General features: G+C 34.2%; 1 protein-coding gene across 7 annotated transcripts in view; it reads right to left on the minus strand.

Moving 5' to 3' along the window:
- LRP1B (LDL receptor related protein 1B) overlaps positions 1–17,790 on the minus strand; it is a 1,877,633-nt gene that overhangs the window by 974,700 nt on the left and 885,143 nt on the right. For all 7 annotated transcript variants that reach the window (XM_081051911.1, XM_081051912.1, XM_081051910.1 and 4 more), the window contains exon 6: positions 17,379–17,636. In XM_081051911.1, the coding sequence (XP_080908037.1) occupies positions 17,379–17,636 (258 nt within the window). The remainder of the gene's footprint in view (positions 1–17,378; positions 17,637–17,790) is intronic.

Consider the following 17,790-nt stretch of genomic DNA (forward strand, 5'->3'; position numbering starts at 1 on the left):
AAGTTCAAGATTAAGAGCTTATATCCAATGAAAGCTCTCTTCATGATTCAGACTGATACCTTCTTTCTGTATCCACATATGGGAGAGATAGAGAGAGAGAGAGAGAGAGAGAGAGATATCCCTGGTCACCTTGCTTTTTATAAGGGAATGGATGCCTTATATTGGGGATCTACTTTCATGAACTTATATAAACCTAATTACCTCTCAATGACCCTATCTCCAAATAACCACACACTAGGGATTAGGGCTTCAACATATGAATTTTGGGTGTACAAAAATATTTAGTTCATAACATTCAGAATTATAGAATACTCAATCACATTGAAATCCATAAACAATAAATAAAATAACTGATAATAGCAAATTCTGTAATATTTCATATTTATAAGAATTTGAGATATACCTAAGGCATATACATTACATAATACCTCAATGGACATCTTAAGTCCAATTTTGGATTTAAAAAAATACCCATTTTTAAAACTATGATTTCATATGCTAATACCTCTTGATCTCTGACCAACACAAAATATTATTATTAATCTTAATGTTGTTAAAGTTGCAACAAAAAGTTCTAAGAAAGTTAAGTATTTGGTGTATATCTGGCTAGAGTCATTTTTCATTACATCTTAACTGTGTATAATGATGCTCAGAAATAAACCAGGTACTACACTCAATATGAACTACCAAAAATGAATTGATTGTCTGAATAATTCAAAGAGAAAAAGTTGGAATATGCAAATGACTGAGCTTGAGGTTATCAAAATAATTACCTTGATTGTCCATGTAATTTTGTATGAATATTATCCCATGACAAAGGATGGACAACATTAATTGGGAGTCTCAAAATAATAGCTCAGGCTAATCACACAGAATGGGATGGAACACTGAGATGATTATTTGCATAATTCAGACATTTGGGGTATTTTGCCTCAATTATCTGTACTTTAGGAACAAACATCTTTTTTGTACAAATTATCTAACTAACTGCTATAATTTCCAATGGCATTTTATGTGAGTAATTGCAATCAGAATGCACTCCTTTAAATTCAAAATTTTTGTGGTGATACCCATGGAGAGTTTTAATTTACTGAGTCATATTCTTCTTACAAATTAAATCCTCAAAGCTCTAAGACAGAGTAAAACTTACATGTGATAGAGGAAAAATTAAAGGAAAGCTTTATTTCACTTTCAAATGTATTTTTTTTTTAATTTAACTGAAAGTAGTTCCTGTTAAGAACTTCAGAGACATCTAAATATTTCTCTTTATCTCTCTTTGATATAACATAAGGTAAACACTAAAAAGATCATTTATTTAAAAAAATGCATGTCTATGTCAGTAGAATTCAATGATGCCATCTTTCTTTCTGTCAGGTATGATCCTCACTCCCCCTCTTTTTATAGCCATGAAGAAAGAAGAAATACTTGAAGAGTTCCTAAAATCACTCGAAAGGAGAAAAAACAATAGATTGGACCTAATAGGGCATCTTGGAAAAAATGTGGGAGTCTTTTCTTGAAATAAATTGATGATCCCAAGGAAAAATACGAAATTGTGGGAATCACACTGCGACATACTATCAATAAAAATAATGTAAGGAGTTGAAATACACACACACACACACACACACACACACTGGGGAGACACTTCAGCAGGAAAAAAATATATTTTTTTAATTCCTAAAGAAGAAGAACAAAAAATAGTCATACCTGGTTCCTATACTGGTTTTACTGCACTCATAAGTAACTAGGGTAAAGAAAAAAAGAATTTCTACTAAGAAAAAAAATTGACATTAACTATTTCTAGATCTTTAAAACACACACACATGCACTGGATATTCTAGATTGGCTCTATCAATCTCATTTTCCTTTTTGTTCATTTGAAGCAATTTTGAAGCTTAAAACTACCTTTTCCACAGAAAATTGAGGCTGAGGTTCAATTTGGGTGCTAATTGACGTGCCCTCAGAAATTTGGAAGTAGAAGTAAGAGTGAGGCCATCTTCTTGCCTGTTTCAAATTTTTTGACAGGCAAAGGCAATGGTTGAAAATAAAATATTTGTTTGGAGTACTGTTTCAGTTTCTATTATCCAGTTTCCTAAGTAACAAGAAATAGTGTGGGTACAGCACAGTGGCAATGGCTCTGTCACAAGCTTTCCTAATTCCTGAATTGCTGCTGTGTATGTCCAATCTCCAGTTACCGGGGTATTCAGAAGCAGTAATGGGTTCTTGATTCTAGAATAGTTCTATTAAAGACTACAGAGATAGTAGCTCCTAAAGTTCAGTGTCATTTTGGATATCATTTCCAAAGGTACACCTTAGAATTCTCTCCTCTATCTCTCCCAACAATTGAGATTCCTCTCCCAACAATTGAGAGCATTCTGTATTAAAGCACTTCCTGATTTAAGTAGTGAGTTTTGTGTTCCCTGCATACAGTCTGGACTGATAGACTCTGTCAGGCACAATGAGTCTTCTATAAAGGAGAAGTCACAGACTTTATAACGATTTTTATTTTAACTACCTCTTATAACTCCACACAAATTATCAATATATTTTTAAATAGTACAAACAAGTAAGCAAACAGTACAAACAAACTAAGTCTTAAGGCCAAGTGAGCTATTTCACACGGATAATAAATTTTGCTTACTGCTTCAGATAATCTGATCTGGTCTATCAAGCCACAAGTAAAACTATGAATTTTTTTTATTGCTGTTATTACTGTCATTTCCAGTGTGCAAAATAGTATCCCCCAACAACAATTAAAATGTAAAATACAAGCTTCTTTGGTTATATAATTATTTTATTATTATTATTATTATTATTATTATTGTCTTGTGAGTGTTTTAAAACTAACAAAACTTTAGCACATTTTTGGGACATGTTTTAAAACATGAATTTTTTGGAAAGTTAGTCTCATTGTTGATTAGTAGTACATAAGTCTTTTTCTACCATTCAGGTTTAGAAATATAAATAGCAGAACTACCTGCTGTTTTTTAGTGAAACTGAACTGAATAATTATACTTAATATATAATTATATTTAATAATTATAGTTAATAATAATTGTACTTTATATATATATGTGTATATATATATATATATATATATATATATATATATATATATATATATACATGGATACATCTTCCTTAATGATACCTTGAAACAGAGAGATTAATATCCTCTAGATTAATTCTCACATTGAAACAACAAAAGTTGCTAAAAGACCTGATATGACTTTAAGTAAATGTCATTAAGATGATAAAGACTTACAGAATATTTTAAGCACAGATCTAATCATTAGATTTTTAATTTCAGGAATTCTATTTGAGTTTTTCGCCAAAGGATTATCAGGTTTTGGGAAATTATTTCATGCTTTCCATGATCCCAGGAAACTAATAAATAAATCAGAATATCAATTTTTAAATTTATATCTACTGTTAGGATGTTCCAGTGACACAATTACTAACAGACATCACAACAAATTCCTTCCTAGAATTATGGTATCTGAGAAACCAAATCTGAAAGTTATTTGAAAAGCACAGAATCAAAGCAAAGGGAATTTCATAGACCTGAGATTTAGGCCTTCTAAGTTTCTCAGGTATTTAGAAAATGATCAGAGTTACACTATAGTTACACTATAGAATTCTACCTTTTTGATGAGAAGAATACCTGTGAATGTATCCTCAACACAATATGTATATGTCTGTGTGTTTGTGCGCGTGTGTGAATACACATACACACACATATATACATATATATAAATTTAGACCCATTATTCACAGACATTTAAACAAAGTCCTTCACAATCTATATCACTATCTCATCATTTGACATTGCTCTTCTACCATCAAAAGGTTCTGTCACTGTACTCTCATGTAAATCATTGAAAAGTTGTTACAATTAAATCAGAAATTGCTTAGACATTGGATATATGTCTACGTTTTTGAATATACTCTTTGCTATCATCCTCAATCACAAATCATTTTTTTAGGTTAAGCTCTTTGCTGGAATAAATTTTACATGTGTCTAAACATTTACTGTATATCTAATTCCTCTAAAGTCCAGTTTTAAAATAGTCTCTGGTTTTATCACTGCAATCTCAGGGCATGCGGTATGTGGATCCTATAACCCTCTATGTTCAGACTAAAAATAGTTGGATGCTTAGGTAGAAATAGCTATTAAAATGTTTTACAGTAAATCTGTATATTCCCTTGTACACACAGCACTTATGGAATTAACCAGAGACTAAAAAAAAAAAAAAAGAAAAAAAAAAGGAAGAAAGAAATATGGGAGGATTCAATCTGAGTAATTCTGCTTAAGGCCTTTAAAACAATGTTTCTCAAAATGGATAAGATAAAACCCTAGATATCTGGGATGTTAATACATGTTAGAAATATATGCACAGTCGTATTACATCCTTAGAAACAAGTACCCACAGAAACATACTCAGACACACGCACAAAAATATCAATGAAGTGTTCAGTACTCAAACAAATTAAGGAAATCATGTGCTAAACGAAGTAAAATAAGTATTTTACTCAAGGACTGTTCATAATCTTTAACTAATGCTAATGTACATATAAATATCCTATAAGGTGATATAGCATGTAAAATTTCCTAAATTCATTTGACCACAAAATTATTTTTTGACAAACATCTTGTAAAACTGGTGTCCCAAGGAATATATTTTAAGAAATAATATTAGAAAAGGATTAAATGTTGTGAGTGATTAGGTGTTGAGGAAAATAAAAAGGAGTTAATAAAGGGAAGAGACAAATATTCCCTTCACACACACACAAACACAAGCACACCACAAATAAAAAGAAAAGCAAACTCAAGGGAATGGAAGGGGGGAAATATTTAGATCTGGTTAGAATCCCAGCAATTATGTGAACACGTTCTTTCATTTTAAATTGATTTGTATAAGGTCACATAGCCAGTTAATAGAGAACCAGGATCATACCAACTCACCCCAACTATTGTGTTGAGGAAAATATAAAGCCCAGTATTAAAACAAATGTGCAAGTCACAAGATGTTACAGCCTGAACCAAATAAGTAGCAATCTTAACCAAAAACTGAAACGCAATCTTAACTGAATCTTAACTGAAACGCAAAATGCCAGTTTTATTGCCTTGCTTAACTCGGCCCCTACTGCTCACTGTCTTTAGATTCAATGATAAGTCCCTAATATCTTATAAATGTGTCTGCAATATTAAAAATGCTTAATGGTAAAGGAATATTAGGAGAAAACAAATGTCCATTTTACTTGATATAAATCCCTTATAAAATGTAAAATAAAAATAAGTAATTATATAAAAATAAAAATAGTAATTATAGAGAAAAAATAGAATTTGTCAAATACATATTAAGTCAGAAATTATTTTAGCAGGCTACTTGTCACAAAAGTAAGACTTTTACTTTTTCCCTTCTCTTTCCTTCCTTCATTTCCTTTTTCTTCCACTAAAATAAAATTTATCAAGACAGAAACTCCAGTTTTAGTAATTAAGTATCACGGATTTCGGGTATATTTCATGACTTATTCATGAAGAAAAGAGCATTTTATCTTCCACATTTCAGATTGGTAGATAAAGAAAACCTAACAAATAGTATGTTCTACCTGGTATATGGAACAGTCATGGGATCATCAAGAGATTTCCACTTTATTAGAATCCATTAATGAAACAAGCAGACATGTGAGCTACACAAAATTCTATAAGCATAATTATTTAAGAGCTCTATGTAGCATCAACCAAAATTTGAAGGGGAAAATGTTTGTGACTATGAGTGTGTAAAGCATATTTTGCCAAATTCATAAAGAAAAATGAATATTAACAATTGAAGCTTAGCACATCTCTGATTTCTGCTTTCCTGAGTTTCAAGCATGTTGCCAAATGACCATAAAACAGTAATCGAGTTCTTTTGTAGCACGGCAAAAAGAACTAATAATAAAGACACATTTATAGATGAACACAGTGCTGAGAGTTTTTTTTTTTTTTTTTCTTTTTAACTAGGCATTCAGGATGGCCTTTTATGGTTGTGTACTTGTGCACTTATTGTAAATCAGAATGGGCTACTTACTTCAAAGTATAAATTCATCTGATGTGTCGGGCATCTGAAAAATGGCTGCGTCAGGTGAGCCTCTCTAGCCTTCCCCTGGAATTTACAACGAATCGGACAACAATAACTCCACAAAAGACTCCCTGCACAGCAGACAGTCAAGACGAAGAGGCCCACTGCTGAATTCACCTCCAGGTGGGTGAATCGCGCGAGCGGGGGAGGAGGGAGAGGAGAAGTGCGGGGACGGAGCCACGATGGCGCAGGACGCAGACCTAGCTCAGTGCTCCATGCTCACTGCATTCCGGAACTACCGCAGCTGCAGCTGCGGGAGAGGGAAAGACTTGCACTGCTAGGGCTCCGCTTACGGCCCACAGGGCTGAGGGGGCAGCATACAAAACAGCTGAATCCAACGCTCGCTCACGGCAGATCTCAAAGCAAAGACTGAGGTTAGAGGGCTGAAATCGGTGGTTTAAGCCCTCACTGCTGAGCTGAGAACGGAAGCCTTAGGCACGGAGACTAGCCGCCCCCTCCCTACCCTCCCATGGCTTGCCCCGCCCCCACTTGCCCGGTGCTAGAAGCGATAAAGTAGCAGTGTCAGATCAAAGGACAAAATATTTGCTGCTCTGAGAACTGTGGACCTCAGACACAGATGCGCAGCTCAACTAGTTCCGGCAAAGGGGAGGGAGCTGTGGAAGCAAGACTGCCTGTGGTGGTGGTCGCCGCCATTGCTCTGGGCCACCTCTCACAACTCACCCCGCCCCTGGCCCCACCTATCTGGGTGGATCCCGGCAAGAGTAAACAGAACTGCTAAAACAAACCGGCTCTGAATCTGGTGTAGAAAGAGCTTTGGAACTTCAAAAGCTCTTCGCATACCTATCAACCTGTTGCAGAAGCCACTCCTGTAGATGTCTAGAAAGAGAAATAGTAAATCAGTGATGGCCATGAATAACCAAGGCAACAAGATAGCTCAGAAAGAAAGTGAAAAGTCTCCAGAAAAGGAACTTAGAGATATAGAAATATGTGATTTAAATGACAGAGAATTCAAGATTGCAATTCTGAAAAAACTGAACGAGATGCAAGACAACACAGAAAGGCAGTTTAATGAACTCAGAAACACAATCAAAGAACACCATGAGCATTTTACAAAAGAGATTGAAATTTTGAAAAAGAACCAAATAGAATTTCTGGAGATTAAGAACTCAATAGAAGAAATTAACAATAAAATATCCAGCTTAGGTAGTAGAGTTGACCAGATGGAGGAAAGAATCAGTGACATCGAAGATAGGAACCTGGAATTTACACAGATGGAAGAAGAAAGAGACTTGAGACTTAAAAGAAATGAAAGAACTCTACAAGAACTTTCTGACTCCATCAGAAAGAGCAATATAAGAATAATGGGCATACCAGAAGGAGAAGAAAGAGGAAAGGGAACAGAGAATATAGTCAAACAAATCCTCAATGAGAACTTCCCAAACTTGTGGAAAGAACTGGATCCTTGAATCCAAAAAGCAAATAGAACGCCTAATTACCTCAATCCCAACAGGCCTTCACCAAGGCACAATGTATTGAAGCTGTCTAAAACCAATGACAAAGAAAGAATCCTCAAGGCAGCCAGGGAAAAGAAGAGGGTAACTTACAAAGGCAAGCCCATTAGATTATCATCAGATTTCTCATCAGAAACTCTACAAGCTAGGAGGGAATGGAACCAAATATTCAAACTATTGAAAGAGAGAAATTATGAGCCAAGAATAATATATCCAGCAAAGATCTCCTTTAGATATGAAGGAGGAATAAAGACCTTTCCAGACATCCAGAAGCTGAGAGAATTTTCTAATACACGACCTGCACTGCAAGAAATACTAAAGGAGGCTATTAGACCACCATCAACAGGGACAACTTGTGGCAACCGAGACATGAAAAGGGGGAGCGTAAAAGCCTGAACTGGAAGATGGGAATAGAGAAAGTAGGCGTGCTGAAGAAACTGGAATACTCTAAATATCAAACTTTCTTTTACAAAAACTTAAGGATAACCACTCAAAAATCATCCAGAACTGAAAAATATACTGTAATAAAAGAAGAAACAGAGGGGAACATCATAGAATACGACCACACAGAAATAATAGACAACAACAAAAAGGCAAAGAAACAATGGAGACACAGCCTTACCAGAAAACTAAGGATAGAATGACAGGAAATCCTCACATATCAATAATCACCCTAAATGTAAATGGACTGAACTCACCTATAAAGAGACACAGAGTAGCAGATTGGATCAAAAAACTAAATCCAACCATATGCTGTCTCCAAGAGACACATCTCAGCTACAAGGACAAGCATAGACTCAAAGTGAAAGGGTGGAAATTGACACTCCAAGCAAATGGTACCCAGAGAAAATCAGATGTAGCCATAATGATTTCCAATGAAACAGACTTTAGGGTGAAAAAGATAACAACAGACAAAGATGGACATTTCATCATGGTAAAAGGCACTATACAACAAGAAGACATAACAGTCATCAATATTTGTGCCCCCAATCAGGGAGCACCGAAATATACCAAGCAACTACTAACATAACTAAAGGGAGAAATTGACCAAAACACAATTATACTAGGGGACTTAAATACATCATTGACAACTATGGATAGATTATCAAAACAGAAGACAAATAACAAAATCGCAGCCCTAAATGACATATTAGATGAAATGGACATAATTGACATATATGGAGCACTTCATCCTAAAACATCAGACTATACATTCTTTTCGAGTGTACATGGAACATTCTCAAGGATAGACCATATATTGGGACAAAAAATCAGCCTCAGCAAATTTAAGAAGATTGAAATGATACCAAACATATTCTCCAATCACAAAGCTTTGAAATTGGATATCAACTGCAAAAAGAAAGCAGGAAAAAACACAAATGCATGGAGATTAAACAACATACTTTTAAAGAACGACTGGGTCAAAGAAGAAATTAGAGGAGAGCTCAAAAGATACATAGAAACAAATGACAATGAAAATACATCCTACCAAAATTTTTGGGATGCCACGAAAGCAGTTTTAAGGGGGAAATTTATATCATTACAGGCCTATCTCAAGAAACAAGAAAAATCCCAAATAAGTAACCTCATGTTACACCTTAAAGAACTAGAAAAAGAAGAACAAGCGAAACCGAAGGTCAGCAGAAGAAAGGAAATAACAAAAATCACAGCAGAACTAAATGAAATAGAGAACAAAAAGACAATAGAAAAAATTAATGTGACAAAGAGCTGGTTCTTTGAAAAGGTTAACAAAATTGACAAACCCTTACCTAGACTAACTAAGATAAAAAAAGAGAAGATACTAATTAACAAAATCAGAAATGAAAAAGGGGAAGTTATCACGGACACCACAGAAATACAAAGAATTATCCAAGAATACTATGAAGCACTATATGCCACCAAATTTAATAACTTAGAAGAAATGAACAAGTTCTTAGAAACATATAGCCTTCCAAGGCTGAATCATGAAGAACTGGAAAATCTAAATAGACCGATCACCAGTAACAAAATCGAATCAGTCATCAAAAACCTTCCCAAAATCAAAAGTCCTGGACCTGATAGGTTCACCAGTGAATTCTACAAAACCTTCAAAGAGGATCTAATACCAATTCTGCTCAAACTCTTCCAAAAAATTGAAGAAGAGTCAGTACTCCCTAACTCATTTTATGAGGCCAACATTACCCTGATACCCAAACCTGGTAAGGACAACACAAAAAAAGAAAACTACAAACCTATATCTCTGATGAATACAGATGCTAAAATCCTAAACAACATTCTAGCAAATCGAATACAACAATGCACTAGAAAAATTATTCATCACGACCAAGTGGGGTTCATCCCCGGGGCACAAGGATGGTTCAAAATTCGCAAATCCATCAATGTGATACATCACATAAGCAAAATAAAGGACAAAAATCATATGATTCTATCAATTGACACAGACAAAGCATTTGATAAGATACAACATCCATTTATGATTAAAACACTTACAAAAATTGGTATAGAAGGAAAATACCTCAACATAATATACGACAAGCCACATACGACAAGCCATCAGTTAATCTCATAATTAATGGTGAAAAGCTGAAACCCTTTGCTCTACGTTCAGGAACACAACAAGGTTGTCCTCTATCACCTCTGCTTTTCAACATAGTGTTGGAAGTCCTTGCCAGAGCTATCAGGCAAGAGAAAGAAATAAAAGGCATCCAAATTGGGAATGAAGAAGTTAAATTGTCACTCTTTGCAGATGACATGATGCTATATATAGAAAACCCTAAAGACTCCACCAAAAAGCTATTAGAAACAATCAATGAATACAGTAAAGTTGCTGGCTACAAAATCAACGTACAAAAGTCCATTGCTTTCCTATATACCAACAATGAAATCTCAGAAAAAGAGATAGAAAAAACAATTCCTTTTGCAATTGCAGCAAAAAGAATAAAATACCTAGGAATAAACTTAACCAAGGATGTGAAGGATTTATATGCTGAAAACTATAAGACATTTTTGAAAGAAATTGAAGAAGACACAAAGAAATGGAAAGACATTCCGTGCTCATGGATTGGAATAATCAACATAGTTAAAATGGTCATTCTACCCAAAGCAAAATGCAGGTTTAATGCATTCCCCATCAAAATCCCAATGGCAATTTTTAAAGAAATAGACCAAAAAATCACCAGATTTGTTGGGAACCACAAAAGACCCTGAATAGCCAAACAACCTTAAAAAAAAAAAAAGAAAAAAAAAAACAATACTGGAGGAATCACACTCCAGGACTTTTGCTTGTACTTCAGGGCTACAATAATCAAAACAGCTTGGTATTGGCGGAAAAACAGACACATAGACCAATGGAATAGAATTGAGAACGCCAAAATAAAACCACATAAATATGAACAGATAATTTCTGACAAAGGAGCTAAAAACATACAATGGAGGAAAGACAGCCTCTTCAATAAATGGTGCTAGCAGAATTGAATAGCTACGTGCAAAAGAATAAAACTGGACTGCTATCTGTCACCATGTACCAAAATTAATTCAAAATGGATCAAAGGCTTAAGCATAGAACCTGACACAATAAACTGCATTGAAGAAAACATAGGTACTAAACTTATGGATCTTGGGTTCAAAGAGCATTTTATGAATTTGACTCCAAAGGCAATGGAAGTAAAAACTAAAATAAACGAATGGGATTATATGAAACTAAAAAGCTTCTGCACAGCAAAAGAAACTATTGGCAAAATAATGAGGCAACCAACTGAATGGGAGAAGATTTTCGCAAACAGTGCCTCTGATAAGGGGCTAATATACAAAATATACAAGGAACTCATGAAACTCAACAACAAAAAAACAAACAACCCAATTGAAAAATGGACAGAGGACCTGAAGAGACATTTCTCCAAAGAGGATATACAAATGGCAAATATACATATGAAAAAATGCTCAACATCACTAATCATCAGAGAAATGCAAATGAAAACCACAATGAGATATCACCTCACCCCAGTCAGAATGGCTTTCATCAACAAGACAAATAGTAACAAGTGTTGGAGAGGCTGTGGAGAAAAAGGAACTCTCATACACTGTTGGTGGGAATGCAGACTGGTGCAGCTGCTATGGAAGGCAGTGTGGAGGTTCCTCAAGAAATTACGAATAGAATTACCATAGGACCCAGCAATCGCTCTCCTGGGTATCTACCCACAAAATCTGAAAGCATTTCTCTATAGAGATCGTGTACTCCAATGTTCATTGCAGCTTTGTTTACGGTGGCCAAGACATGGAAACAACCAAAATATATTTCGATAGATGAATGGATAAAGAAGTTGGGGTACATATATACAATGGAATACTATTCGGCGTTAAGAAAAGATGATATAGGAGCATTTGTGACAACATGGATGGATCTTGAAAATATAGTGCTAAGTGAAATAAGTCAGACAGAAAAAGCAGAGAACCCTATGATTTCACTGATATGTGGTATATAAACCAAAAACAACAAAAGAACAAGACAAACAAATGAGAAACAAAAACTCATAGACACAGACAGTAATTTAGTGGTTACCAGAGGGTAAGGGGGTGGGGGATGGGTGATGAGGGTAAGGGGGATCAAATATATGGTGATGGAAGGAGAACTGACTCTGGGTGGTGAACACACAATGGGATTTATAGATGATATAATACAGAATTGTACACCTGAAATCTATGTAAATTTACTAACAATTGTCACCCCAATAAATCTAATTAATAATAAAAAAATTCATCTGATGTTGATGTAAAAATTTAAGTACAATTTCATAACAATGCCTACAACATTAAGCATATGTAATCAATAAGGGGATTCTAAAAGTTCTCTGGGAATGTGTCTTCAGATCGACATCTTTGCTAATGTGTTTGTTTGTGTTTTGAGGTCTTAATTGATGGTCTGATCACTTTGCTATAATTTCAGATCCCGGCTGAGACATATTGTATTAACTAGTTACGCAGGCACACCCACACACCCTATATCTCGAAAAAAAATAATAATAACAATTTTTATGTTTCCACATAAATATGCTAAACAGAAGATGAGAAGCTTTTAAGAAGTATAAAGATTTTAATAAAACATGTATGTCCTTATAAAAGAGCAGTTAATTAAAAAATGTGTCCGTGGGAATAGTTATAATATCTTCATGGAGGATGTGCTTTGGATTCTTCACAGATATTTCTTAGGAAATAATGTAAAGCCAGTTAACTGCTGTCAAGATTTTGTGTAAAATTTATATCTCCACAAGCAAAATATGCTGATCAAAAAGTCTGGATTCCAAACAGCAAAAATACAAATAAATGTAAAAATCCAGACTTTTTGATCAGCAGTACTTTTTTCTTTCTTTCTTCCCTTTTTTTTTTTTTTTTTGGTGGAGGAGTGGGAAATTGAGGAAATTGATCTATGTTTAATCTCATTAGTTTATAAAATAAAAATGGTCGTATTATTTCTCTTTTGTTCTCCTCAGCTAGGAGCTAACCAGTTCCTGAACTTTTTCTCATGGAATGCTAGAACTAGAACTGATAAATTGTTGAACATACTTCATTTCTGGTGAAAAATGAAAAGCATAAATTCCCAGGTTCAAGGTAGCTGACAGGACTTCTCCAGAGACACAGAGAACATCCTGACCCTGCTCTTTACTTCTGAACCCAAAAGACATCTGGTACCTTGATAATAATTAAGTACATAGGATTGGGATGAGAAGCACATCCAGCATTTTATGCATCCAAGGACATAAATATAAGCTAGCAGAACTTCCTGAGAAAATTTCCAACAAGACCAAAAAAAGGAAAAGGATGAAAAAGTCCATTGTGTCATTCTGTCTGACCTCTGCACCAAAAAGTAATTGCCCTCTATTGTAAGAGCTTTTGGTCCAAATCGTTTAATTGTAACTGCCTTGAGGGTGGGGACACTAGAAAGGTTTGAATAAAGCTGGTCCTGTGGTCATTGAGATTAGGTCCCAAAATACATCTACACACATATGTGTACGTTTTGAGGAAGTCAGAGACTGAAACCAAATAAAAGCCAGTAGTCATTGAACAGACCTAGTAACTCAGAAACACCAAAATTGACATGTAAGGCTACTATCTAGATATAGATCAGATTTTACTTAGCCATGATTCTGACTGGTTTTCTAACTGTTTCTGGTAATGATTTGGCATAATCTCTCCAGAAGTTTGCTGTAACCTTGTTCCTTCTAAGTCTTAACTCGTCACCCTTTACTCACATCCTAAACATAAAGCAGTCACCATTTATTTGGGGAAACAAACAGGTAAACACAAAATTAAAATATAATGCAATTGTGCTTTGATGTCTTAGGTCACATAGGAAGGTCGACTAAATTCAACTGGGATACTTCTGGAAAGGACATAGTACCTTAAAGAATGAGCAAAAGATGCTTGGTTATAGGGAATGATAACTTATTTTCCATGGTGAAAAAGCAGTATACACAAACATACATGGGCAGGGAAAACAAAGTGCATTAAAGGAAGTGTAAGTACTACTTTTTTAGGTGGACCATGGGTTTGAGTGGAAAGAGGCAAGGAACCTCAGCTGCCTGCAAAGAATCAAAACAATAAACTTTCATTTTATCCTGACATAAATAGTTTTAACTTTAAGTAATAAAGGACCATGATCCTTCTAGTAGAGCCGTAGACATTGAAATGGTTATATATGTCCACATTGGAACATTAGAGTATACAATTTCACCAGTAATCATAAGAACGCAAATTAAAACAATGTGATCAAATTCTCATTAATCAGGTAGAGAAAGATAATGGTAAAGTTTGCAAAAATTCAGTATTTAAGCATATACCTTATAAATCAAGTATGCCAAGTTTCTATGCTGATCTCTATATCATTATGTGACACTGTGTACACTTAGGATAATGCTGTAAACTTCCATGATCATCTTCTGAAGTGCAGACTCATCATAAATTGACACAGTTTGGGACTAGTATTTCTACTGATGTAGTGGATTATATTACCCTGAGATTATGCTTGTATTTGTAGTATGGAAACAGTCCGGTCATTCTCGAGCAGACATACCTTGATAGAGGATGCTTGTGAAACAGTGAAGGCTATGAAATTTCTAAGCTAGGCTAAGGTAAATAGAGTATATTTCACAATTTAAAAAAGTCATTCTTAGTATTTCTTGAAATCAAGACGTAAGGATTTCTTATGAACTTCAAAAAAATTCCCTTCTTTAAGCTTACTTTTATATTTATAAACTAACAATTATAAACAGTATATGTACATATAATGACATGTTTTGTGATGATAATGAGATATATATGTAGAAATGTTAGTGCACTAAACCACATTCGGTAAATGTTGTCTATGAATATTATGTGATTATGAGAGCGTTGGTACCCCAAGAGAAAAAAAGTAAGATTGATGAAAGACAGAATATAGTATCAGAATCCAAAAGTTATCCAATCAAGGATTTAATTTAGTAGGTCGTGGCAGATGTTGAAGTGGAAAATAAATAAGGTTGACATTGAAACATACACACATATAATTGTTTCTGCAAGTAAATTCAGAGAAATAAATTAAAAAATAATGGGGTAGGGAAAGGTAAAGAGATAATCTCTGAAACAGTGGATAGTGACATAGTCCCTATCAGGCATATTCCCATCAGTTCATTACTTTTGTTCATATGGTGTAACAGAGATGTTATGTAATTATACATGTAAAGAATATTCATATTTCATTATAAACTCACAAACTGTCATGGTGAATGCAGAGACTATCATATCCAATGGCAGCTGTTCCATGACTTGTTGATGAAATATGTGACTTACAAGTGATGATAGAGGACCTACTCTATCCTGATCCTACTCATATCTCTGTCTTACTCCCATCATTAAATTACTTCCCACATTTAATCACTTTTTCTAACGTGACTGAAACTGCATGGCTTAAATATGACTTCATTAAATATGATCTATTCTAATTAAAATGTTTCCATTGCATTTGTTTTCTATAGTTCAAAATGAGTGTTCTATTTAACATCTCAATGAATTACCTTAGGAAAAAAAATTCTTTTTTTATATTGGCCAAGAATTGTTTTATAAATCAAATTAAATCTAATTTACTAATTATTTTCTATAGTCTAATGTGTAATTGCTTGACCATCCCAGATTTGCTTAAAACAATATTTTAAAATACATATTCAAGAAAGGATTACTATAATAATTAGGGCACATTATGTAGAGAGAAAATGTTACTTAAGTAAGCTTAAATAATAATTTTACCTGGAAACTTAGTGAATATTGTGGCTATTTGATTGCCAATATTCCATTTGCTAGGGACAAATACATTTGGATTAAGTGAGGTAATCACTAACATGGTGGGAACTAAAGGTCTTTTATTCAGTTTCCAACTGTTAGCTAAGCCAGTGTCCGTAATACTCAAATCACATAGCTGCACTCCTTGCGCTAGTTGCACTTGGTATTTACTATTTATTATGAATTGTTATCTCTCCATAGAATCCTTGAACTAGCCAGGGTCCACTGCTTTCTCTACACATCTTGGTCCATTGTCAGAATAAATGGTTTTACCAATTGTTTTATTTAAGGGAATCTTCAAAATGTTAGATTCTATTTGTTAAACATTTATTTCCATTCACTTACGTGTGCAAAATCATAGCTTCATATCCCATTGTTTACAATTTTTGCCACTGATTTAGTTCATCTAATCACAATTATCTAACATTATATCATGCTATTTTATTATTTTAATAAGGATTAATAACCAATCCCTTTAATTGTATAGCAAAAACCTTAATAAAATATGATTATTGAATCCAACATCCAAATACTACATTTATTCAATCACAGAAGTCTCTCTTTTTTCTTCTTCATTGCATATTCTTTTTCATTTGTCTACCTATTTTTATGTTAGCAGCATTTGTAAGAATAAGAGTTTTTCTATATATCATAAAATAAATGGATACATCTTGAAATTACCATGCATACGGTTTCCCCAGGCAAGCACAGATAAATTTTTATACTCTTATGTGAGAACGAGGGAGGGAGGGAGGGAGGGAGAAAGGGAGGGACGGAGGGTGAGAAGGTGAGGGTGAGAAAGAGAGAGACAGAGAGAGAGAGAGAGAGGGAGAGAGAGAGAGAGAGAGAGGATGCATGTATATATGAGTGAGGGAGTGAATGTTTGTAACAATGTGATTTCAGTTGATGATAATATGCAGGAAGTAAACAACAGTTACTAATTTGTGAATTTCTGGCATGAGAAATCAAAGTGAGTCACAAATCATAAATCACTCTTTGGAAGAAGAGTGTATAAAAACTGTGATTTGCTGTTGAAAAAAAAGTCAGCAAACCAAGTCGCAGTTACCACTTTGCATAAACCTAATGGTTTTCAAGGTATTTTAACAAATACTACAGTTGATGAGATTATAATTATCAGTTATTTCTTGCTTTAAAAAAATCCCATGTTCACTATCACATTGTGAACTATTATTCAGTGAAAAATCACAGTTCTCATCTAGGTGATACTTTAACAAACATTAAAGAAATAATGAAAATTAACTGCCATTTATTACTTGCATAAACAGTGAAACTGTATGTATATGTATATGTGTGAGTATATGCAAAACATGTAGGGAACATGTTCATTTAAGCTCATTCATACTTCCATATATAGCTCTCCCATAAGCTGGGCTAGAAAATCTAAGAATCCTGTCTACTAGTTTGTAAATAAAATCCTTAAGGAGTGGCATATAATATGGATTGAAACACTCACTGTGGAAGGATTGAAGGATGTTGATTGTCCATTCATCTGTTAATCGTCCTGTTCTGGTTATCTGGATACATTTGAGCTGATTTGAAGATTCTCTTGATTGAATCCAACAAATCATATCTTCATTGTAAATAAAATCCAGAGTATGAATTTCATTGCCATTGACTAAGCTCAGAGTGGCCATTTTACTTCCATTAAGATAGAAAACCTCAATTGTTTCGGAATTTGCAATTAACAGCATAGGTGGTCTATCTGTAGGTTCTGGAACAAAAGAGAAAGAGGAAAGTAAGTTAAGTCAAAGAGAGTTGCGTGTGTGTGTGTGTGTTTGTTGTTTTTACAATTCTGCATTAGTTAATTAGTTATTCTGTATTTTAGTGCATCTTTAAAATTAAAAAAAAAAAATGATTGCAAAGTA

Source organism: Rhinolophus hipposideros (assembly GCF_964194185.1).
Source record: "Rhinolophus hipposideros genome assembly, chromosome: 6".
Lineage (NCBI taxonomy): Eukaryota > Metazoa > Chordata > Mammalia > Chiroptera > Rhinolophidae > Rhinolophus > Rhinolophus hipposideros.